Source organism: Pelecanus crispus, chromosome 7, assembly GCF_030463565.1.
Source record: "Pelecanus crispus isolate bPelCri1 chromosome 7, bPelCri1.pri, whole genome shotgun sequence".
Taxonomy (NCBI): domain Eukaryota; kingdom Metazoa; phylum Chordata; class Aves; order Pelecaniformes; family Pelecanidae; genus Pelecanus; species Pelecanus crispus.
Genome location: NC_134649.1, coordinates 13874053 through 13900332, shown reverse-complemented (window position 1 = coordinate 13900332; position 26280 = coordinate 13874053). Strand labels below are relative to the sequence as shown.

Below are 26280 nucleotides of genomic sequence, written 5' to 3'. Positions count from 1 at the left end.
TTCTCTTCCAGTTCCAGTTTGAAATATAAACTGCCTAAAACCTGACTTCAGGTAGGATCAAATCCTTCCCCTGCATCCCTACTCAGCAATGAACGTGCTGTGGAAAACAGCATTCAAATATTTTTCAGAAGCATTCCTAGTGAGAGTGACACCAGATTTTCTTATTATTTATTGGAAAAAAATCTGAATGATTGGTGTTATTGTATCTGTGTAAAACTGATCTAGCATATCAAAGCAAGCAATGTGTAAACTGTATAAGTATCTATATCCATGCACAGATATTTAATCCCCTTTTTTAGACACATGCATGAAGAATTTCCATTTTGGATACACAAAGTATACTCCAAATGCAGGACTGTAAGAAAACTTCCGTTTTTACCTGTAGCTGTGGCTGTCACACAGTGCTTGATAAATGGATGCGGAAAGTGAAGCTGCTAAAGAGTGAAGTGTGTACACCTAAAATAAAAACAGCCAATAAGCTATACATAATTTATATATAAAAGGTGAGTAAACTACAATTCTTTCAAAACAGCATTGGAAATGTTATGCATGTATGTCCTAGTTTTAAACCAAGTGCAGAAAATAGTAACTGAATGTTACTTTTAAGTTTACAATACAGTGCTTCGAAAATCACAACTGCTTGTTCAAGACCATTTGATTGCAGTGAAAACCTTCTAGTACCATGTTACGATAATTAGCTCTATTCTAATATAGAATTTCCACAATGAATGAGTATACTGAAAGAGTGATTAAGTATGTCCTGTTATGATAATGAAAACAGAAACACTCCAGTTCTTAAACAGAAGAAATGCAAGGATTTCTTGGAAAGTCTGATGAAATCCACAGTGTGAAGAACATGGTACTGTCAAACTGTTAAAAATGTAAAGTTTTTTAAACCTACCCTGTGTTCATTTGCATCTCTTCCTACCATCTTTCCATTTAATCAAATGCTAGACCTTAGATTAAAGCTATGACTTATCTAAATAGTTGTTTTGCAGTTAGGAAGTGTCAGCTCTTCTTTCTGACTTGTCTTTTAAAAGAAAATGTGTGTGAAGTATGAGTTTTTAGACTAAGAACGATGTTTGCTGCAGCATAATGCAGGATGGAAAAGGAGTCACCTGATACAAGAGGAAAGGGTGGTCAAGCATTGGAACACGCTGCCCAGAAAGGTGGTGGAGTCACCATCCCTGGACGTGTTCAAAAAACGGGTAGATGTGGCACTTCGGGACATGGTTTAGTCTAGTCTACCCTTGACTGGTTTAGTGTGGACTTGGTAGTGTAGGTTAATGGTTGGACTGGATGATCTTAAAGGTCTGTTCCAACCTAAACGATTCTATGATTCTAAGAGAGAAAATGAGCTTGGGTTACAGTTTTAGACACTTAACTGCCTTGCAGTGGGATAATCCATTTAGTTTCCTAATTTTTCCCTACTTTCATTTAGTCAATAGAATTTCAAATTAATTTAATGAATATCAATAGTGATCTAAATGTACAAAACAATGATTTAGCTTCTTACCAATTAACTGTGTCATAGTCTTGGGCTCTTTGGCTCCCCCACCCCCTTCTATTTACCGAAACTGAACAGAATTTATTCACACCCAAGTATGGAGTCAGATAAAGTAATTCACCACAATTCCTTAAAAACCAGTACACTTGAAGAAATTTGTGCTAGAGTAAGGTTTATAATATCTATATTAATAGAAGGTTATAATGTAACTTACAGTCTCCCATGTCTACTTTCATTAATCTCCCTACAGGACTTGACCAAAATGATAATAATTAGTTAACTTACATAATCATATTGTTTTAAGAGCCAATAACTCAGTGTTTTAGTGAACATTCACATTTGGAATAGCTTCCTGAGAATGGCCAGAATCTGGATGAAAGGGAAGTAACTGGATTAAGATGTCAGAAAGCAAGTGGTTAACTAGCATTTTCAGTTCGCCAGACTTAAGGGAGAAGGTCAGTATTGTGAAAGGGTAAGTTTTGAAAAGTTAACTCAAACACCACATTTTATTTTTCACATGCTCACTCCCCATTTTATAAAAAATCATTTAGCATTTCCTGAAAGCTTTTCATTACCTTGACATCTTCAATATTAGGATGTGGTGGTGATTTCATCTGCACAATAGTGTAAAGAATATCGTGGATGTGGTTGTTTAAATACAGCACAGGATTAGCTATCACAGTTTTTGTGGATGCTATGCTTGCAGAAAGCAACGGTAGTGTTGTGGGTAATGGAAGTGGAGACTGAAGTTGTTTTACAGTAGTTTCCTGTTTAAAAGAAAAGATTATATTTAAAATTATTGCTTTGAGAAAGTAAAAAAAAAAAAAAAAGATGATTTTACATCTTAAATGTTTTTCCAGGGTTATTTATCCTCTTCCACTGCTGTCTACTCAATACAGACAAGATCTTACTGTTACTGATGTCAAAAGTAAGTTCTTATTTACTATAATAACATGGATCAGACCTGATAGCGAAGTTTGTGGGAACACTTTTTGATTTAGTGCAGGAAGAGTATTTTTACGTAGTTCATTAGGAAGTGTTGGGATTGTCTATTAAGAAACACTAACTAAAAATGCACTTGCAGTAGCATATGTTGACGTAATACTCACTGATCCGAGTTTAACAACAAAAGTCAAATTTGCACTAATCTGAGTTTCTCGAGTGGAAGTCAACAGAATTTTTTTTTTTAATTCTTGAAAGTATGTGCTAAGCCTAGTACCACCAAAACAGTTGCCTACTGCTCCTATTTGAAATGTGAGAAATCTAGGACTGGAGCATGTTAAATGACTTGCCCAGTACCAGATTATCTGCTGTAGCTCGGATTTGTCATTAACATTTGCTGGAAATACCTCTTTTTGTATGAAATAAATGTAGAAAATGGCATAATATAGTAAAAAGGAACACTACGCTGTCTGACTTGGTATTATCTGTTGATCCTTTCAGCTAAGATCCCATTCCTTGTAGTTCCCTTGCATGATTTGCAGAGGTGTAGGGAATGAAATTTTGTCATATTTCAGCAACTGTGAATTTAATTTATTATATAGGTACCCAGAATATTGTGATCAAAATTAATTTCATTGGAACACATATAATGCTGCAGCTATATTATAAACAGCAACATTTATATTCCATAATTAGAGGTAGCCTAATCCTCAATGCCATGTAACAGATGCTCAAGAACCAAATAATCAGGATGTGGAAAAGCAGCACACTTAAATACCAAGTTCCTTCTCCAAGAACATTAAAATCATCTTGCCCATTAGGCTTGCGGAACATAAGAAGCATCTATCTAAGCACAAACTGAAGCATTTGACAAAAGTGACAGTCCAGAATTGTTCACACTTGTGAACAGTAATGAGTTGAATTTGTTTTACCTGCTGTGACTCTTGCAGCAAGAACTTCAGCTCCATTCTTACAGATGCTAAACCACCACCTTGTGCCCCATGAAGACTACAATAACTTAGAAAAACTCTTAGAAGAGCTTGGTTCTTCTGCAGCCACCATTTTCGTCTTTCAGCATGTTCTCGTTTTGCTTGTAACCTACGTCTTTCTATCTGGTGCCGTTCATATGAACCAATGTCTGGCTTATCCATAATATCATCGTGATCAAGTAGATCCCCATTTACTTTGGTATACGTTTTACAATAGTCTTTGCCCCCTGCGTCATGGTTGCATATTTCATGCATAGCAGCAATTTCTTTTTCAAGCCAGTTGTACAGCTGAAATCTGAGCTTCCCTCCATCTACTTCATAACCTGTAGCCAAAGTCCTCAGTTCAGTCATAAGGATCTTCAAACAGGCTCTAAACTTCAGTTGTTCAGCAATAACATCAACCTCAGTGTCTCCTACATCGGAAATCTCCCCATGTGGTGTTTGTGGGATGTTGGTGTCCGAGTTTCTCTCATCATCTTCTCCATTCTTAGAATCAGATTTTGAGTTTTTCATCATTATACCAACATCCTTGTCCTCTTCATCTGACCCATTTTTGTCTTCACCCCAATCAAGAGTAAGGGGCTCATCATCAAATTTTACTGCTGGCTGACTCCAGTCAAATTGTGCTGAAGATTCAACAGTATTCTCCAAAGCAAAGGAACCTGAAATTGGTTTTGACCAGTCTGTATCACCACTTCCAGCACCATCCCTTAGGGCTTTGGAATCTGAAACACCAGCCTCTACAGGAGGACTAGATGAATCTTTCTCTGCAGCTACAGTAGACTTTTTTCTTACTTTTGGAATTTTGGAAAGGACTTCAAGAGCTAGTACAGGGCACCCCACTTTAAAATGAGCATTTGCAGTAGTGAAGAATAATTTTCTTTCTATAAGATTAATTTTATCAACAAAGCTTTTCTCAGTTTTTAGACCTAAGGTGGCCAGAGTCCCTTCTGGTGAGCTGAAGTATCTTCGGATGAGCAAAGGGTGGGTCCGAAGATAATTGTAAAAACTGAATACCACAGGGTTGCACGACTTGACGATAACTAAGGAATTAAACAGATATGACACCTATTGAAAACGGCTTTAAAATGGTATTACTTCTGTTTTGCAGTATTTCCTGCATTACAGAGATTTGTCAAAACACACAAAGACAATTTTGGGTCTAGTTGCCAAAACAAAATGAAAGAATTACTTTTTCCCCACAAAAAGATTAAAGGTATGAGCTGGATGAGTAGAAAGATACTAAATTCTCTTATGTGCCTCACTGTTACATTCCATTCAGCTAAATCTAAAAAAAGCTGAGATGATCAGCCAGGTAGAGATTTCACCAAAGGAGAGAATAACCCACAGAAACCTATGTAGCCACCTGTCACTTAACATTAATCTCAGAAGAGACAGGATAGGAAATCTGCTAGAACGCTGCTAATTCCTAGAAGCAAGAATGAGAATTTAAGTCCACTGGAATAAAGACTAGCCAGCATTCAGTAGTAGAGAGATATTGTAGGGGCGTACCAAATAAAGGCGGCCTTCCTGAGCTTATCTGACAGCAGAACTAAGTTTGGTATTGGGGGGTTGGAGACAAGTCGTTGGAAGAAATTGGAAAAAGTTGTGTTTTGGTGGGGTGTTTTTTGTTTGTTTGTTTGTTAAGAAGTAGAAATTGAGCAGGCCAGTACGTAAGCCAATTCATGATTTCAGCATAACGGCATCTCAGGGGAAGGGACTGCATACATACAGAGAAAGTATTTCTCCTTCTCTACTTTGCGTTAGTAAGTTTGTCCCATCAGACTAATGTTTTTCCCTTACCTGGGTTTTCATCATCATCTTTAGGTGTTTGTTCCAATAACGTGTCCAGTGCTCTAGTGTAATCTTTTACTATCCAGTATGCAATGCTTCTCAGAAATGGATCAGAATGCAATTTAGTACAGCTGAACCCAGCTCCATCCTTATGGCAACCCAAGATCTTTTCATAAAGAATGGAGGTGTATGTGACAGAGGTTTCAAACTCTGATTCATATAAACGAGCAATAACCATAGCCAACTGGATGTCTTCCATTTTCTCAAGGCACACCTACAGTAAGAAGTGGGGAAAAGGTTGCTTTATGAGGGAAAGGTAGTTCTTTAAAATAACAATGACGTGAATAGCAATATATGTTTACAGAACAGATAATTTTTTTCTCATCACATCTGTTCTTTAAACTATATATTCATCTTTGTGTCAAAAATGTGGTAAGTGACCTATATCTAAGTAACATATTTTCTTCCGTGTTTGGAAAGAGGTGTACTTTCTTCTATTTCAGGAATTACGGTATGTGTAGCAGTATATAAACATGCCAAAAATTAACATGGCAGAAATAAAGATAGAGGTGTTTATGTTTATTCTAACTAGTAGAATAAACATAACTTCCAACTTTAATGTTAATACATCACTTGTAAGATATTCTTCACACTGTTTCATCTGCAGAATTATATCTTGGAGGAAAATTCGTTACGTTCTCAGGTAAAGACAAACATAATGCATATAAATAGGCAGGATAACTAAAGGTTCTTTAATTCCCATTCTCTCCTGAGAGGTACTGCTTAGGTTATGATCGTGCTTACAGCTCTCACCTCCCTTGTGGCAGGCAACATTACAGCTCCACTAAAATGGGATCCTAGAGCTGCTTCAGAAGAGAACTCTGACTTCTTTTTTTACTTAATGTTGTAACAATAGGTCATGCAGAATAGCTGGAAGCTGAACGGAGTGCTACAACTTAACTGTGCTGATCAAACAGAAAGTTTTGCCAGAAGGGTCATGACTGGTATTCCCAAGAGTGCTTCCACACTGAGGACTGATGTACCTGAACAATTATTCTGGCCTTTGGATCAGCTTCCAGGCTGGTTTTCGCAGTATTGTGGAGTAAATAGTATGTCTGCAGGGCACAGGGGGGTCACGTGTGGACATACCATACCATTTGTGCTGCCGCAATTTGTGAAAACGTCAGCAGAGAACAGCTTGTAAGGATGCAGTTACATAGGTCAGATTAGAAACTAAAACTTAATTTCTCAAAAGTGGATACCTCTATAGCATCTTTCAGTGAACCTGCTAGCAAGAAAAATGCAGCTGATTGTTCAAAGCGTTGTTTTCCCAACAAAGCAAAAGCGTTTTTTAAAGCAGCTTTGCGCCATCTATCTTCACTGAAGTTGTGGCTGAAAAAGGCAGTCATCTTTTCATCATGCTGGGACCTGCATAAAGAAATGCAATGTATAAAACTACTTATTACATAACCTTAGCATACAATCACTTGAACAATATCACTTTAAACTAAACTATAACCTTGAATGAGTTCTGCTTTGCATTCCTAGTTCAATTAAGATTTAATCAAACTTACAGTTAGCAGAACTCACCTAAACAGACCCCACACCACTGCCTTTTTCTTCATAGCAAGGTAAAAAAGTGCAGCATCTAAGGCATCATTGTTCCTCTGGAATGAGGCTTTTGCAACCTGAAGTAAACAAAACCTACTATTATTACTGAAAATATAAAGGCTGCTTTTAGCTAAATAACATATGTTCTCTGTCAGGGATGATGGTCTAGGTGACTGTATTATTTCTATAAAGCAACAGTAATTTCTGTCAGAATGTTTTATTCATATGTGACAGCTCTCACTACGCTATAAATGTTCTTAAGAGTCAGAAAACCAGCGCTACTGCAGATATTAACCCCTCTCAACCACAGTGGGACGTTACAAATGTGCAAATAAAAATCTTTTAAAGAAAAGTGTTGCGGTAACTCATACTAGTGGGTGAAATTCCTCGTGCAATCCATTATTTACATCTACTTAAGTTAATACAAGTATTTCTTTAATCAACACTGTTTTTTGTATGGCACTCAGAGATGTAGTTACATTTGATTTGGAGTACTAGGATAATTAAGTTTTACTCCTGGATTCTTTGAGTATCCTGTAACTTTTTAGAATGTGTTTTTACAACAGATGACTTGGAAATTTAGTAAACTAGTAAGTACTTCTGTTCCACAGACATTTCAGCGATTGCATTATTTGTTGTAATTCAAAGCAAAAGCTAATAATTATTCAAATCCATCAAACTTCAAGTTACAAGAAAGCTGAAACTCTTATTAAAGCAAGGATTTAAATCTCATTGGTAGCTGTAGGAAACACAGTTTTAGATATTATCTCAAAAATTTATTGCATTTTATCCATTATTAGACCTCCCATAAGAAAACTCCGCATGCAAATGAGATTTGGTGTTGGTTTGGTTTTACATAATACAGGTGCATATTTCTATAAAGCAGTAATTTTGCGACTCCTCAGAAGAGTAAAATTGCATTTATTTGCAGTTCAGATCTTTTATGCTCTATAGTACTCCATTATAAAAAATACAAAATTTGAAAAAAGACCCCTTATATAGTTTTTATTACCTAATATTTTTATATTTATTTCTTAAATAAAACCCACTACTGAACTCAAAGCATAATTCCCCGTTTAATCTACAGATATATACTGTCTCATATATCTGAAAACAAGATTCTTCTTAAAATAGAGTACTTAATATGATCTTTAACATACCGTAAAACATGTGGGGGGGAGAAATTAGGTGCTTCAGAAATGGCTTTTCCCTAGATCACTTGTATTATATCTTACTATTGAATAACAAAATTTGTAAGCCAGGACTGCCAACATCAGTTGGTATAGAAAAAGCTAGTTGCACAGTCTCCTGGCTGGGCTAGAGTACAAAGGAATCTGCTATATACAAGTCAACGTGTGTATCTCTTAAGGCATACCTAACAGCATGTAACTATAATTTGTAAGCAATAAAAAGTACCTTCTCGATGCATCTTCGTAGTGTGTTGATATTCCTGACCCACCAACCAATACCCATAGCTCTTAATTCAGACCACTGTGGGTCTCCCTTCTGGATAGCAGGAATCATATTGATCAACTCCTCTTCAGCCTCAGAATGAAAAGCCCATGCAAAATGGCAAGTAGATAGGCCTAAACAATAACATAAGATAATAAAATTCAGAAGATTAAGAGTTGTTAATAAGCAAATGGAATATGTTGGAGATGCAAAGTGGTATCTCCAACCCAGGCGTTAGGTAGGTCTGAGAGAGACTTTCCCTCAAGAGGAAGTAGAGCTGCTAAAGGAACAGCTGAAATATCTTTTTGCTCACTAGGGATGTCCTTTCCTCAGTGCTTCTTCCAGAATGTACTAAAGTTACATGGTGAAAGACTGAAGGAAAAATATTTTGTTATTGCAGAGGCAGACCCATTCTGGGCCAGAAACCTTTCTGTCTGCTGGTTAGGTGGTAACTGCTTTTCTTTCCTCTATTTCACAACAGCATTTACTCAGATTGAGCAAGGGAAAAAAACCTGCTGTGATGAAAATAATAAAATAAACTTTAAGGTAAGATAAAGCCATGCTCATGTAAAGCAGTATCTTCATTGCTCCAGCAGAAACAGTGAAATATATATACAATCTGTATGTTATCTGGCTGGGGAACTTATTCATGCCTCAAACTGAATGGGGCAGAATCTTCTGTTCTAGAGCTACACTTTTTTTTTTTTTTTTGCTATTCACAGTGCACATAGGGGAAGCCTATACTAAGCCTTTGCAAGAAAAGGACCTTAATGGAATAGATATGATCTAAAATGAGTACGCAGATAATAGAAATATCATAATATTATAAATCAAACACAACCAGATCCTGTCAGCTCAAGTGGATCAAATGAGTGCAATACTTCGCTCTAAGAATTACCTTGATGAAGCAGCTGAACTCGATACAGAGGTGGGAGTGATGTCAGAAGGCAGGTGTGCAAGCGCATAGCCAACAAATATCGTAAGCCACATTCGTCTAAGGTATCTCTTCCTGTGAAATATAAAATACTGACTTTTCAACATGTAGGTGACTACAAGAGGCATATATACAACTTATCATATGCACTGTGTGAGGAATGTATGTTTCTAAACTTGCTGAGAACCTGAACTACAAACTATTTATTACGTATGAAATAAGTAGGAATTTATATTTAAGTGTTTTTCTTTCTTACGTATCTAATCTGAATAACTGATGATAGCTTTCAGCTTTGTCACCCCAAAATACCTAAGGACTAAGTTTACCTTTGCTGAGAAGAACAAGAATGTTAATTCAATATGTCAGTTACTAACCTGAGTAATTCTTATCTCTGTTCTCATCTAGTTCAGTGCTTGTTGTGGCCACAGTGTCTGCCAAAGCTACAAGAAACATCTGCTCCAGTCGAGTGAGGCCTGGCAGACTTGAGTGCATCAGGTGGCTTGAAAGGACACTAGCATGCTCTCGGCCAAAGTAAGTAGGACCGTACTGTGAAAGATTAATAACTTTGGATTTACTCTCCCTCTTTTCAGGCTCAAAATCAATAAAGTCTTCAGTTGTAACAGGCTGAATCTGGAACAGATCCGAGTACTGATCCTCTGTTTTTCTCTTAGCATGATCTTCAGAGCCCTGAGGTATTTTAGAAGTTTCTTCAGAAACATAAGTAGCATCTTGATCTGCAGCAAGCAGCGCATACAGTGGCAGTGGGGGAATTGAGTCTATCTCTGTGTAGTCTCGAGTACCATCTTTTCCAGCTGTGATGGTATCCTTTGCAGTACTACCACTTACACTAATGGTGCGAGAAAGATGGCGTTTAGGACCAGTTCCTTCTCCAGCTTCTGTGTCTTTAACTATTGCAACTTCTCCTGCAATACATTTAACTAAATGCGATAGAATGGCTTTGGCTCGGCGAACTTTACCCAGATCCATAAGTTCTAATAACTGCGTTGGATGATACTGGGGTAGAGTAGGTGAAAGAACATGAGCAGCTTCAAAAAGGCCACCATCCTGAATTACAGTTGGAGTGCCAAAAACATCATCCACAATACCTGCCCCATCAATTACACTGGTCTTCTTCGCTATCAAGCTTGTTCTGAGTGTATCTTGTGTTGTTGAGTCTTCAGTAGTAAAAACATCACTTTCTCCATCACCAAACTTGATAGCGTGTTTCCACTGGGCATAAACATGCATTTCACAGTCCATTCCCACGACCAGTATACCATCTCTCACCCAGGACAGAGAAACAGGCAATGAAGGAGTGCCATCTACAGATGATACCAAATCAATTGATCTAAGCAACACCCACTTTGACTTTATACCTTGTTTTATGCTACCACCTAGTGGTAAAGTAATGACAGCTACTCCCTCTTTGCTGCTAGTTTGATCTGTTACAATTCCCGAAAGTCTTCCGTACATGAAGATGTTAGCACCAACTCCAACTGTCAATATATGTGAACCATCTTCTTTTGATACCCAGTCCAAATGCACCAAATGCTTGATACTGGGCACCAGGTATTTGTCTTTATTCAAAAAAGCATCCGATTTACTGTAAACAAATAAATTACTATCTACACTGACCCTTGAATCAAGTACACTTCCAACCTTAACTAAATCATCCAGATGAATTGTCTGTTCCAAAACCCATTCTGATCCTCCTGTAGACTCACATTCAAGTATACAAACATGCATGGAAAATTCTTTGGAAACAAAACCGTTATGCTGTATGGGTTGTTTGTATGCTACTGCAAGACGTCCTGTGTAAGAACAGCTAACGGCAACTGGCCTTCCTACTATGCTCACTGTACTGCTGTTGTCTTCCCCTTCATCATTCATTAAAGGCCATTTCCTCCAATGATATGTTTCCCTCTCTTCATTTTTGCTGTTTAGGTCTGTCTCCACAGTACATCTCCAGAACCGCACTCTGTTGTCTGAACACGATGTTACTATTAAATAAGGTGCAAGGCAGACTGGGTATATTGATGAAGAACTCAGGTGACCTGAAGTTAGAACAAACATATTTACTTTTAGTAATATAGTATATATAAAGTAGAATGCCTATATTAATAAGGCAGACACAACACTAATACTGATACACACTACTGATAGAGAACTTTACAACCTGGTATTATTTTTCTAATTTGGAGTTGGGTAAGGGCAAACGTATTAAGGCTGGTAACCATCTTGCAGCTTGAACATTACTAATCATCTGCAGTTCTGGTCACCATTCAAAGAATATAAGCTGGAACTGAAGTAATTCAGAGAAGAGTTGTTAGAATAATGAGGGGAATACAAAGCCTTAATCAGATGAGATTAAGGCAGTTAAGATTAGGTTCCTGTAGCCTACCAAAATGAATGTAAGAGGGAAGGAAAAAAAAAGGAGAGACACAGAAAGACAGACAAACAGAAGAAGGGGTAAATGCATCGGGTAAAAAAACTAGTATATACCCAACACATTAATGCTGGCAGATGAACAAGCAGGTATAAATTGTTCATGAATAAATTAAGACTAGAAGTTAAGTTTCCAGCTGTTAGAGCAGTAAGTTTTAGGAACAGCTTTCCTGTGGGGACTTTCTATATTTTATGAAAGGGTAACATGACAAGGACACAATGATTTGAGAGAGCCTTTTTAGTTCTGTGTTCCCTGTATCAATAAATCAGAATGCGATAGGCTGAAAAGATCTATGTATCTATCTGAGGAGATCTATCTACAATCCTATAAACTAGGAGGTAAATTAGTGGACCAACTGGATAGAAGAAATGTTAAATTTACCTGCTGATGGAGTTGCTCTTATTACTTCTACACCAACAGGAAGATCCAGAGGTTGGCTATACACAAGTCTGGAGCTCAGAATGAGTTTACTAGCGGTCTGAAGATTAGCAATTGATGAAGATCGTGGAATGGGACTTATGCCAGGTGATATATCTGGAGAAGAATTCACAGTCTTTTGCTCAGGTACACTAAGCTTATTCTCTGATGAAGTAGCTTCAGTTGGTTTTGCTATATAAAAAAAAATTGCCAGCAGTGTTAAAAAATTGTTTACAAGTAAGGACAAAGCAGAATATCCTACAATCAGATCTATTTTTCTTAGCAGTGCTTAAGTTACGCAAAAAATAATTATATGACTTGTACAGGCTATGTTAATTTTATTGCATGCTATGACTATTTGTTTTAAGGTACCCATAACATTCTGAAATACTGATAGTTTAAAATAAAGAATCCAGTGATTAAGAATGTTACTCACCCTATCGACAATTTTTTATATTGTGATTGGTATAGAATACAACCAATGTTTGTAAGGAATCTTACTGCTTCTATTGCGTTGATAAATTATTCCAAAGATTACTGACTTTGAGGCCTCTGCTTGACAGAGGTGACACAATTTGTTTTAAAATAAACCACCAAGCTTTAAGTTTTCTTTCATATTATTTAAAATAAATGTCTGTCTCTAAGAAAATTACAGTCAGTCACTCACCTAAACAGGCTTGCACAGATTTGAGATGAAGATGCCACATCTGAAGAACAGAGCAACCATTACTATCTTTTTCAATTACTACTAGGTAGAACTTTTCTGAGAAAGGTGGTGGACGATACCCTGTAATTTAAACACATTATCACTATCATAAAGTTTACATTCAACATAAACAATTTTCAATAACAGAAGACTCTCTAAAAATTATTGATACTAAAACCCGTTTTCCTCTTTGAAATAATTTGCTTGATTATAAAACAAAAAGTTCAAACAGTATGATTAATAACACAGAATCACAGAATATCTCAAGTTGGAAGGGACCCGTATGGATCATAAGAGTCCAACTCCTTGCTCCTTGCAGGACCAGCTAAAACTAGATCATACGACTAAGAGCATTGTCCAGATGCTCCTTGAACTCTGACAGGCTTGGTGAATGCTTCCCTGAGGAGCCTGTTCCAGTGACTGACCACCCTCTCAGTGAAGAACCCTTTCCTAATGTCCAATCTGAACTTCCCCTGCCGCAGCCTCATTCCATTTCCTCGTGTCCTATCACTGGTCACCAGAGAGGAGATCAGCACCTTCCTCTCCACTGCCCCCCTTGAGGAAGTTGCAGACTGTGATGAATTCACCCCTCAGCCTTCTCTTCTCCAAGCTAAATAAACCAAGTGACTTCAGCTGCTCCTCGTAAGCCTTGCCATCGAGGCCTTTCATCATCTTGGTAGCCCTCCTCTGAACACACTCTAATAGTTCGATGTCCTTCTTATATTGAGGTGCCCAAAATTGCACACAGTACTCGAGGTGGGGCCGCACCAGTGCAGTGTAGAGTGGGACAATCACCTCCCTCGACCGGCTAGCCATGCTGTGCTTGATGCACCCCAGGACATGGTTAGCCCTTCTGGCTGCCAGGGCACACTGCTGACTCATGTTCAACTTGCCATCAACCCAAACCCCTAGACCTCTTTCTGCTGGGCTGCTCTCCAGCCTCTCATCCCCCAATTTGTACATATGACCAGGATTACCCTGTCCCAGGAGGAGAATCTGGCACTTGCTCTTGTTAAATTTCATTTTTTAATTGACACTTTGTTTGCTCATGGCTACAGAAGAATTATGAAAATAGACAGACAGACTTACAGACAACCTGAGTATTAGTGGCAAATCTAATTGATTAGACATGTATTTGCCTTCCCTGTCAGTTTGAACTATTTTGCTAGATTTTAAAGACTCTTTTCCACCTGCCTGCTTTCTTCCTTCTTCTTTTAAAGTTTTAAGTCTACTACCAACTCCCCAGTTACCTTCTATTGTATTAGCTTGGAAGTCAGATATATTCATCTTATCAGCTGGAACTACATATCGATGCAGAAAATACACTTCTGTTCTATTTTGTACACCTTTTTATATATAACATACAGCATTTTGAAAAATGGACTTTGTCATATAAGTTAAAATGTTTCACTCTAAGCAAATTAAAGTGCCTTTGCTTAATACCGTTACCATGTAAACAACAATTCATATAAGCACCATGAAACCAGCCGTTTTACTGAATTCTACAGATTCTCATTAAAAAGGAAACTAGCATATGCTGGCTAGATTTCATTATTCTTTAAGAACATTTTTGGTACCTTCTTCATTCATATTAGTTATTTTTATACTATACCTTGTGATGGCTGGAAAAATATCTCAGTTTCCTTTCCTTCCACATCTTCCTTATGTGGTTTGTATCCCAAAATGAAGTCTTCTTGAAAGACATGAAGCAATTGTGTGTTTGAGCCACACTGAAATATTAAGCAATAGTTATGCTTCCAGAATAGTATAGCAACATTTTGTACTAATGCAATTATTTCTTCCATGCAGTCTAGTTAGCAATGATGATCACTTTCTTTTATAATGTTGAAAATTATTTTAATGCATCAGAAAATATGAGGAAAATGTTTAGTTTGAGAACAGCATTCTAGAACCTATCGTTTGTGCATTCAAATAATTTCACTGAGATCTACCACGCTAGACAAATTCTCTAATAACATTTTTGCTGCAGTTATTGACAGATTAATTAGTATCTGATTGGTTTCTATTTCTTTAGGTGTTGAATAAATGGCAGTGGCAAAAACTCTTATACTTTTATCCCTCTTCAGTGGGAAGACACCTCTGCAGTGAATTGCTTGGGAAATCTAAAAAAGGGAATGAATTGCAGGTTTTTCTTCTCTCCGATATCTCAACAGGTGTCCTTCCTGACAGTAACAGATTTCTTTGCAGTACCTCTACCTCTCTACAAAGGCGGCTGCTGGCAGTGAAATCCTTTCCTGCAGGCAAGGAAAATATGTCCCCCAAAGACAGTAAAGGCAAAGTTTTCGTGTTGCAAAACACCCTCTTTTTCCAGAGAAACATGGAAAAAGAGTATTCCCTGTACTCATCTCTAAAAAAAAAATCTAGAAAAATATTCGGTAAATCTGAACTTAACCTGGAAGATCCTATGCAATTAATACTTACATGACATGGAAATTTACTGACAAATAGAGAAATACTTCTTTATATATTATCAAAAACATCTAGACATCTAATTAGGAAATGGTAGAACACGCTTTTCACAGGCTGCTTCCTAACAGAAAACAGCACTGGAACATGTATGATCAAAGTAACTATGAGCAAGAACAAGATGTAATAATACTACCTCCTCATTGTTTGAAATGTATAGCTGTATTAGTTAACAGATAAAAATTTGTCTTACAAGACAGACAAAAAAATAGAAGTCATACATGGTTACGACTCCTACATTTATGGAATAGTTTGGTCTAGTTTTTCAGTTCGGGGTTTTTTTTAATGTTGTTCATCTTTTTGTTTGTTTGGGTTTGGGGGTGAATTGTTATTTTTTTTCCTTTAAAATATGATGGTTTGTAAACCAGTCTTTAGCTGAGTTTTGTTTTCATCAAGATTTATGCTTAGAAAATATTGTTACACTCTAACAAAGGGCTTTGAGCTCTTAGCAGCTAGAAGAAAGTTGTTTGACTAAAATGTTCAAGGTATCTCAACATTCACAAAAATTTAAGACAGTCGTTATAACCACAGAGAAATGTAATCTCTTTTACCTCTTTTCAACAGATTAGGTTAACTAACAGACAAAGCTATTAAACACCTTTATGCGATACCCTTAAAGAGTTAACCATTTATTTACTTTGTTAGTTATTGCATCGAGTTCAATAATGCATCCTGGTCGAGCAGTAGATTGTTGGCTCACAATGTTAAACACCTCCCCGATAAGTTTCTGAAACAGCAAAATGAGAAAAGTTAGTATATTTTTCCTTCAGACAGAAGGAAATTGCAGTCATCTACAATAAAGTGCTGCTTTAATTTTCCTTGTTGGCATAAACCATAACAGACTTCTTCCTTTTGTCATTTTGGCACTTACGAATAATGCATTTATCAAGACATTTGCACTGTTGTGAGTCTGCAGCTGTTTATGGGGATAGCACACCAGTTTTTATGGAAACGAAATGTTGTTTATTTAAAGATTTATCCTTCTGTAACATAACAGTATCTGTGCCATGAGAAACTCAAATATACTGCTTCACTTTTGTTTAAAGCTTCCGTTTTTGTGACAATGTGTAAAAAAAAAAAATTCAATACAGCTTTATATGTAAACTGAAGGTTCTATTGATTTTGGCTGGAATGTTCACAATCATTGCTCCTACAACAGATTCCTCAGACCGATTTGAATACCAACAGGCTCTGTCTTGCAGGATAGCTTATAAAATAACAGAAGAATGGGAAAAAAAGGAATTATGTGCTTCTTTATACATTAACAGTACAAGGTCAGGCTTTACTTTGCCCACAATCACAGAAATGAAACATAAAAAAGGATGAAAACAATTGCTTTACTACAGAAAAAATAACAGCTAGTATTACCCTTAGCAATAACCTGCCAATTCCCTCCTATCCCATCATCTCTGCCCTTCCTCATATATAGATGTAACTTAGGCGGATACACCTAAGTCTTGCTCTTCTGTCTTCACCTTCCCACTTGCTCTCGACTCCCCTCTTTTGAGAGGACAAAGAAAGAAATCCTATTTTTCCTTTCCCCACCTGCTACAGGTTGGGGAAACTTGTCAGGGAAATTTTGTTTCAGTCCGGCCACTTTCAGTAGTAATAGCTGCATTTCTGTCTGCTAATGTTTACAGACAGCTGCAAAACATGTAATTATGCAAGGTATAATGCAAAGATCCTATACACAGAATAGCACAAAAATTATACAGAACTAAGTGAAAACAAGCCACTGGAGGGGGAAAAAAAAAGTTACTTTAATTAGTTTTATTTTAATACTTTTCAAACCATTGCTACATAAAACTTACAGATGATTCAGGGTCAGATAATTCATCTAGAAGTTTTCGTGCATCTACAACGGCTTGATAGAGTCTCAAGTTTTTGCCATCAGATGCAACAAAGCAAGCACTAGCAGAGTTGCAGTATGTACCTAATAGAAAACACAAAAACTTCATAGTTAAAGAAAAAAATTGCAGTCCAATGGCATCAGGTAGTCTACTACAATCCACTTCACAATGTCTGAATAAGTGTCTAACCATTTTCATAAAGTACTGAAGCAAAAACCCTAAGCAAATTTGTGCATTAAACCACCATTATTTGCACTTTGAAATAACTCCCTTTCTGTTCATTTACGTAACTGAAACTCCTCATAACAGTTGAATAATCTAAGCAGAACTCATATATGTTTACAAACATTGTTCACACATGCAAAAACCAGTATGTAGTACACCTAAGGGAACGCTGCCATTCCTTAAACTGGTTATGTTCTCTTCACTGTCACCTCTAAGGAGGTGCTTGGAAGGGCTAATTCTAGCTTCTGTAGGTTGTCAGAGACCATTTAGAGTAGGAGTCAAAGGTAAACTGTTCAGAAAATCTGTATTAGCTATAGCTTTTTTCCTTGTTTACTGTCTCTTGGATGAAAGTTAATCTCTATGAATATTCCTTTCTACCCTTCAGTTAGAAGTGGAGATACAAAAGTGCAGGGAGAAATATATCTGCAGTAGGGAATAATATACAAAAAACTGTAACGGAGTGTCTTTTTTGCTTCTCTACAGTATATAGAACAGGCTTGACACAAGGTTTTCTATTATATACGTTTTCCCTCTTACATTCTAATAGGGAAGCAGCTAGTTATTTGCGTTTAGAAGACATTTTGCGTTTAGAGCACAGAATGTTACTATGTGAGCAGAGAAAATGGATTTTATTTTAAATCAAAGAATTTTTATGCTTTTATTAAGCATATTTAGGACTCTTGAGATTGTACAACATCTTTGACACCCATTTAATCATTGCAAAGGTCAGACTGGACTTAGCATAATAAAATAACCTGGCATTATTAGTGTAAAAGTTAATGTTACATCCACAGCACAAATGATGACATTTTTAGTACTGTATACAAAGATGACAACTACTACAACAGCATCTTTATGATAATTCAAAAATAAGTATCCGAGTGGCTGAATAGAGTAATATTTGTAAAGACAATTTTCCTAACTGCAAGAGAAAGCCCTAAAACTGAATACAAAACCAGAATTGTCCTCAGGCATTACACATCAGAAGTTGTACTGCCTGACCTCTGAAAAAGTATTGTTTGCAGTTCTGTAAAGTTAATGTAGCCTATTTCTTTAAAAACATTATGTGTTCTAACTGCATTTTTTTTAACCACTGACAGCCTGAAGAATTTCGGTATTGTTTCAGGATCTTCTAAGCAGAGTTGTTAGCCAGCATGTTAAAAGATTTTGATGCTGTAAATTTTGGCTGAAAATCTTTCCCAATATTTCAGACATACAAGTCATCCAAATGCTAGTTCTGTTCAATCCGCTGCCTCCTGCAGCTGTATGTGGCCAACAACTCAGATGCCTAAGTCACCAGAACATCTGCATTATTAATACCATGTCAAGGCAGAGAACACCCAGTGAAACTGCCTAAAGCACTGAGATAAGGGATCATCTTGTTTTCTGAGTGATGATTGGTTACTCACACAAAGAAGTTACTGAACATCAGCTGATCCACAGTAACTACACTCAGACCAGATGACATTTTGAAGTAGCTTAGCTTCAAATGAAACAAAAATGCTTAATTTGCATAATACAAGGAAATTGCTGAAAAGTTAATCTACATACACTCCAAATACAATAGTAATTTATTTTAACAAATTAATTCTATGACTCACAGTGTTAACTCTATATGGAAACATGCTAAGTATACTCACCAAGGCAATAGCTGGGAATAAGTGTTGGAAGCCAGGCTACATTAGAGAAAGCGGAGGTATGAAGAGAGTTAATTCGAGCCAATTCAGATACTCCTCCAGTGTACGATAAAGGCCCTATAGGGTCTACACGCCACAAAATCAGCTCACTATAGATTGCATTTGGGTCATGGAATGTACGGGTTGCTGCATTTTTAAGTTGCTGCCTAGAAGAACCTTTCACATGTTTAACAGGATCCATTATTCTGTTTATCCTGTCAGAGTCCCATGAACTGTCCGATTCAGGAGTTAATAGAGCATTATGATGAGAAGATGTTAGCAGTAATGGTAAAACAGAATGGCAAGCTAGATCATTGAGATGAAAACGGTGACCACAGTACCTAAATTTATGTGATACAGTTAGCACAGTAGTGAAAGCTGATTTATCAGCAAAAGTAACTGCCCACTGATTTAGAGAGCCATCTATATGTTTGGAAATCATCATTACTATGGGAGAAATTATATTCACATTTGCACTGTCCTGAGCAAAGCTTGGTCCTTTATTTGCTAGAGTCTTATCTGGGAAGTCCATTGTCTTCTGATGTACAGCATTACTGTTATCTTTTACAAAGACAGGGCAAGCATACATCATAATATTTTTGCTAAGGGAACTAGCATCTCCTGATGGAAATGCAACAGGAATCCTAGAAGAAAATGAAACCTGAAAAAAAAAAAAAAAAAATTAGAATATAACAACCCAGCTTAAGACTGAATAAATGTTAGCTGTTTCACAGGAAGTACTTAAAATTAAATTCATATTGATGTTCAGATATCAAAGAAAGGACACAACAATTGTTTATTAAGATCATAAATAATAAAACAATTTCAAATATACAATACCTGAACTTGTCGAAAGATGCCTGGAGTGTATTCATCTAAATATTTCACATGCCACACCAAAAAGGTACCATCAATAGGATGGATAGTAAAAAGCATATCTGGATTTCTGTTCCATTCAGTTAGGAGCAACTCAATTTTCCGATCTAACAAAACTGTTGGAAGAGGCATGCGGGGGCCTGCTAGTAGAGATGTTTTGGGGCTTCCCTCTCTTTCTCCATCTTCGTGTTCTGAAGAGCCTGTACCAGTCCCTGTCTCTGATTCTCTATCTATAGACAAGTCTGCAACAGAGAAGAAATGTGCCATTTTACCCATTGCAAAGATTTCCCTGTCAGTTTCTATTCAAAAAAACACAGTATTTTTTAAACTGCTAATAGTACTATCGGACAAGAACATTCATGCACATTGAGGGTAGAAACATCTTTCTTTGGTCTGTCTGTACAAAAATATGAGGCTCTGGCCTTTGGCTATTACTTCACTATGCAATACAACTAATAATAAATATAACAGTAAAAATCCAGATACTTAGAGTAATGCCCTGCCTAAGATTATTCTGGTCAACTGTATAAAACCACAAATTTTATACAAATGCTGGTTCCAAATTAATGCTTTGGTTTTTTTTTTTTTTTTTATTATTTAGAAGGTAATAATGAAATATATGGTATGTGATTATTTATGAAGTAGTATGTATTGCACGTTCAGTAAGAATTATCACACACTTAACTACTGCATTGGTAATCTACATTTTAAGAACCTAAGCATTATAAATGACACAATGTATCATCAGTTTACTGTAACTAATTGGTCTTACTGGTTTCTATAGACAGATTTTTACTTTTACACATTCTTACTGGCCAAGTGACCCTCCCACAGCAATGTGAAGTATTTCTGGTATGATATGTTTTCAATCATTAATTTCAAAATATGTCTCTCCGTTCCTCTGTGAACAGCTACAGCTGGGATCATCGGGTGATCTAAGATTTAAGATGTAAATCTTACCAGTACTGGAAAGAGTGCAGTTGCATTAAAATGGAGCTATGTCCAACCCTTCTTAAAGCTTGCCATAAATTGGTATGTCATTACTGACAATCAGATTGTAAGGTAACTAGAGAGCAGGTCTTAGTCATAATTTCATAGCTCAGTGGGAATATATCCACAATGGAAATGAAAGACCAAAGCTACTTTTTTTTTTTCACTGTGTATATTGCTGCTGCATTCCAACAGAGAGTACGTAATTGAATTTTTCATGCCTACAATTACAGCAGCCAAAATTTAAGTTGTAAATGTCTATTTATTTTAGATTAGTGATAAAATGTTAGCACTTATAATTCTTGTGCTAAATAATTGCATTAATTATTGCAGTAACGTGCTTCAAAATAATTCTTGTGCTACATATCTCGGTATTACTAACCATGATCTAATTTCATATGTAAACCTTTCTCTTTTTCTTCCACTTCTTCCTCTTCAACCTCAACATCAAAATCTTGTTCTAGTTGTTGTTCAGAAATTTTTCTTAGATGCTGCATAAATACTTCAATTGAGGATGTAAAATTAAATTCTTTATTATTCAACCAGTGAACAACGAAGCCTCCATTTCCTTCATCTGTATTAAAAGCTGTTCCAGCCAAGACTGATGGAATATCTGTGGACATTTTTAAATAAATAAAAAAGCTATATATTAAACTGCTCATCTTTTTATATATATAGATATATGTACACACACACATATACACACAGATTTCTTAATTAAGACATTTAACTTATTTTAGGTAGAACATAATTTGTGCCTGTAAGATTAGAAAAGGTATGATGCAGATCAAGTTTCTACATGTAATTGTAATAAAAAAAAGTAAAGATATTTTAACATCAATAATTTTACATGAAAAATGATTCTTATGTGAATGGTAAATGATTCTCAACAGTTCTAATTGTTCAGTTTCATACGTTGCAGTGTTGTCATTTCATATACAGAATTTAGGTAAGGCACATGATTTCTCTTCAATCTTTTCCTTGTTTAAAATATTCTGCATTATTCTATAAAAAGCAGCTGGTTTCCTGCCAAAAAATCTGGTATAGCTTTTATTTTTTTTATTCATCATATGTTCTGTAGGATGCAAATACTCTATTCATCATATACCATTGCCTCCCCAAACCCAACAATCAAACGCCAGGCAGACTTTAAATTTTGGTTTATTTTGCTTTCTGATGTGCAAAGATGAATTTAATTGGCTTTTAAAAGTGCTGAAGGTATTCAGAATAAATTCAGCCTTGTTTGTCTTACAAAACTCTACGCCAAGTAACAGACTTGTGAAATAACAGTCTTCCTAAAAATTCCCTGTATTCAATTAGGCAAAGCAAAGAATGTGCATCTCAGCCCCCTTTATTTATTTTTTTCATTTTGTGCAAATATATTATTACAGTTTAATAAATGGTTGTATTTCACCTGTATTAGGGTTGATGCTTGCTGCTATATGGAAGTGACCAAGTGCATTTGCATGATGTGAAATGTGACGCTGGACTTCATGAGTACCCTGTTGGTCGGGCAATACATCTGTGTGGGTAACAAGAACTGAAGATCTCCTTTGTCCTTTTCTCATATTTTTCAAATGGTGAATTGTCTGGTATAGTTATAAAAAATAAAGAAAGAAAGTTATAAAAAATAAATTAAGAAATACTACAAAACTGTAAGGTAAAAATTCACACTTACATAAAGCCTAAAGTTTTTTAACTTCCTTCTACCCAAAAAGTGAAGACTAATTTCAAAAGGATTATTTTAAATAGATTTCAACAGAGATTTGTAACACTTCTGTACATCAGTTCTGGCCAAAGGTAAAGCTCTTCTTACAGTCTTCTGAAAGTTCCTTTAACATCTGCTCCAATACCACCACAAAAATACACGCTATTTTGTGTAACATTCATAAACAAGATTACAGCAATCTAAAAGGAGTAACCTTTGCAACATAATTTTGTAATTAATTATTTCTGTGTAACTGAAAATTGCTAACAGCACGCGGAGAGCACAACTGATTCAACAGCCCAAAGCATACTTGGTTCCACTCTCCCTATTTGTTGATGGTCATGATATGTAAGAAGTAAAAACTTGGTCTGATTGTAATAGTCTACAAATGACTGGTGGGATGGTTGGGGCTTTTTTGTTTTGTTTTCTTGTTTTTATGTTGATAGGTTTTCTCTTGCTGTAAACTTAATAGACTTGATACGATTGCCACTGAAATTTAGAGCCCCATAATACCTCCTTTTGGAAATGCAATTATCAAATCAGATAACTAAATATTAAAAGAGTTTATTTACTGCTTCCACTGTTTTTATAATTACAGACTTTCAGGCCCAATCAGAATGAAACCATCACTTACTATTCCATATTAAACATTGTCTCTTCCCATTGCTATTAGTTAGCTATAGAAAAAGTAGATTGAGTTTTGAGAACATGGAGCGTGGGTGCAGAGTTGCAAAGTCTATGACTTCTTCAGTGCTTAGTAACAGACTTCAAAAACTGATATGAAATAATTCAGACTATTCTGTTACCCTTATAAGAACTGGCCAATACACATTCTTTGAGTTCTACATCCTTTGAATATTTGTTTTAAGAATCTTGAAATAAAAAATTGACAAAATAAGTATGTACTTGTACCTCTAGTGCATGCTGTATTTTGTCCTTTTGCTTTCCAGATTGAGAGATGGTGCTGCTAATGCTGGAAGTGCTAGTTTCACAAATCTGCTCACCGAGAAGAGTATCTTCTGGTAACAATGTCTCGGCCCACAGCCGACAGATGCCGTCAAGACATGATGTGAGTAACACATTACAGACCAAACCCCTAATGACAGACATATCAAGGTTACTACCCAGTGTAATTAAATTAGCTATATGGACACAGCAGAAATTAGGGGAGTATACAAGTATTTAGTATTTATTCTTCCATCCAAATTTCTGCCTCTCCCCTAACTAAAGGGTTTTTTATCAGTAGTGATTTTTGGTATGCTGATAAACCCATAGATTATTGGCAAAAGTGCATGTGAACACGGAACAGTTATTATTTGATAAATGCAACAGTTATTATAAAACTGCAGTTATGAAACTACCTAAATTATCTGACTTGCTGGACTTTCTGAAGAATGCATAAATTTTACTAAACAATGAAAAGTGAAATTGAACAACTAATTAAACACCAGTATATACAACAAGGCTCAGAAAGTAGCTTACTAAATGCTAATCATTTAAACAAGTACTTATTTCCAATGTCATAGCACTATGTGGTGAAGACAAAGCCTTACATCCATGCTTCCTGGCATAACTTGGGAAGGCTCTGGAGGTTAGACCATATTTTAGAATAAATCTCACTTGTTGACGTGACTATCACTGTTGACGTGACTATCACTATTGTACTAGGTAATACAGAAGCTTAGGAGAAGATGCTGATATGTTTCATTTCTTCCAAGTATAAGCAGAGAAATCTAATCATGTTCTTGATGGCCAAACTTTAAACAGAGTGTTAAAAAATACCTGGTCAAAGGCTTGCTTGGTTTTTTTTAAAAAAGAAAACTTTCGAACCTGGGCATGTACTTGCTAATGTTACGCCATGAAAATCCTGTCACTGCTCGAGGATGCGCCAAATAAACAAATGAGAAGTGAACAACCCCTGAGCATTTTTTCTTTTCTTCATTCTCTTGGGGCAGAAGAGATGACTTCCAACCAGTCATAGGATACCAAACCTTTAAGAGGCAGTCATCCTAGGTAAAGCAATAAAAAACCATGGGGTTAGCTAGCTAGCTATAATTAAAAATGTCCCAGAAATAAAATCCGAAATAGTAAGGAAACTGCTGTTCTCGTATCTTTCATGAAAACTTGATCTGTGGCCCAGAACTATTTGCAGTTTTTCAGACAACCCATTTCTGAGACCACTTATTTCATTGACGGTCATCCTGGAATGAGTTACAGGACTGAAGAAATATTCTGCTGGCAACACTCCACTCCCATAAGGAATTTTTCATCCAGTCCAGTTAGGCCCCTACTTTCCTCTTGGCTCTCTATGCATTTTCTGCATAGCACATATGCATGCTTAAATCCCATGTCCATTTCCCTGCAAAGATAGAAGCCAGAAATAGGCTGCCACTCACAGTCATTAACAGTCAGCTTCTCCACTGAGACAATTCATGCTGTGAGTCCCTGTTGGTTCCCATGCACAGGAAGCCTGACTTTCACAGAAAGCGCTGTGCCTACTGAGCATAGGCACACAATAGAGGAGCAGATGCATATTACAACCTTCCCTCCACCAGCACAACCTACGCTACCTTTCTGGTTTGAACGGTTGGGCACCAGTGATGTAATTAATTGAAACAAAACTCAAACATTGACACAGCAACACTACAAATGCTGATAAGTGAGACTGGAGTATGACTATACTGATATGAGCTAAGGACAACATTACTAGTATGACAACAGTACGTTGTACACATCTGTCTGCCACATCCCTGGATTTCAGGACTTGCTGCTGCAGTGGAGATACAGAATAAAGTAAATAAAAGAATAAATTACAAACCTCTGAGAATGTAGATAAAAGATAGTATTTCCTGACAAGCATCAAAAAGTACAGTATCTGACCACAGATTCTGCAAGAAGGAAGTCTGACAGGCAGCCCTGTTAAGAATTATGATCAAAGCTGTGTATCTCATGAAACAACTAATATAGAGCTGTCCTACAGACAGAAAATGGCTTCTGGAACCATCTGCCTCATCTGCTTAGTCAAATTCTTAGCTATATAAAAGTATATTCATGAGAAATAGAAATAGGGAATGAAGCAAATCTTTTATAATTTTCTAACCACAATGATTCTAAATGTGTTATTTATTAAGGTGTTTTAAGTACGTTTTTAGACATAAAACAATGCAGTTCACGATTTAGTTGTCCTCTTTAGTAAGTGTAAGAAAACAAAGATTCCTAAAATTCAACTCATATTCCAACATTAAGCGCAAACAATAACTTCTTACCTATCCAGACTTGAAAACCAAAGGGAATCACTCAAATGAGAGGGTGACATTAAAGAGAATTATTTGAATAATTTGAATTTGAATACAGAGAATTAATTGAAAACTTAGCTTGAATAGCAATTTGGCAAAAAATATGCCAAACTGAAACAGAAGTTAAGAACTGATAATTGAACCCAGAATTCACTAAATAGAAAATATTTTCTATTTTATCCACTGAGGTGTGCGTATTATACCAGTTTAAATGCTTATGTGTTCTATCATAATGACCTAATATTTGTCCTCATTATTTCCAACAGAAGTAGAAAAATATTTTTATGCATATCTGAAAGTTCATCTAAGTATACTTTATCTAAAATATATATATACAAGTCTGGATCACTGTTACTGTATTTTCAGGTTGATTC

General features: G+C 36.2%; 1 protein-coding gene across 7 annotated transcripts in view; it reads right to left on the bottom strand.

Annotated features, from left to right (window-relative positions):
* The window catches only part of DMXL2 (Dmx like 2), a 55408-nt gene that overhangs the window by 15413 nt on the left and 13715 nt on the right, over positions 1-26280 (bottom strand). For 5 of the 7 annotated variants that reach the window (XM_075714619.1, XM_075714621.1, XM_075714623.1 and 2 more), the window contains exons 7-27: positions 24441-24619; positions 23523-23706; positions 22317-22491; positions 21285-21515; positions 19877-20154; positions 19001-19697; positions 17097-17218; positions 15923-16012; positions 14411-14528; positions 12760-12879; positions 12057-12284; positions 9604-11283; positions 9194-9304; positions 8260-8429; positions 6823-6920; positions 6495-6660; positions 5242-5506; positions 4101-4481; positions 3382-4064; positions 2083-2274; positions 380-456 (exon numbers count right to left, since the gene is read on the bottom strand). In XM_075714619.1, the coding sequence (XP_075570734.1) occupies positions 380-456; positions 2083-2274; positions 3382-4064; positions 4101-4481; positions 5242-5506; positions 6495-6660; positions 6823-6920; positions 8260-8429; positions 9194-9304; positions 9604-11283; positions 12057-12284; positions 12760-12879; positions 14411-14528; positions 15923-16012; positions 17097-17218; positions 19001-19697; positions 19877-20154; positions 21285-21515; positions 22317-22491; positions 23523-23706; positions 24441-24619 (6245 nt within the window). The remainder of the gene's footprint in view (positions 1-379; positions 457-2082; positions 2275-3381; positions 4065-4100; positions 4482-5241; positions 5507-6494; positions 6661-6822; positions 6921-8259; positions 8430-9193; positions 9305-9603; positions 11284-12056; positions 12285-12759; positions 12880-14410; positions 14529-15922; positions 16013-17096; positions 17219-19000; positions 19698-19876; positions 20155-21284; positions 21516-22316; positions 22492-23522; positions 23707-24440; positions 24620-26280) is intronic. The other 2 variants (XM_075714624.1, XM_075714625.1) reach the window with 2 other exon arrangements.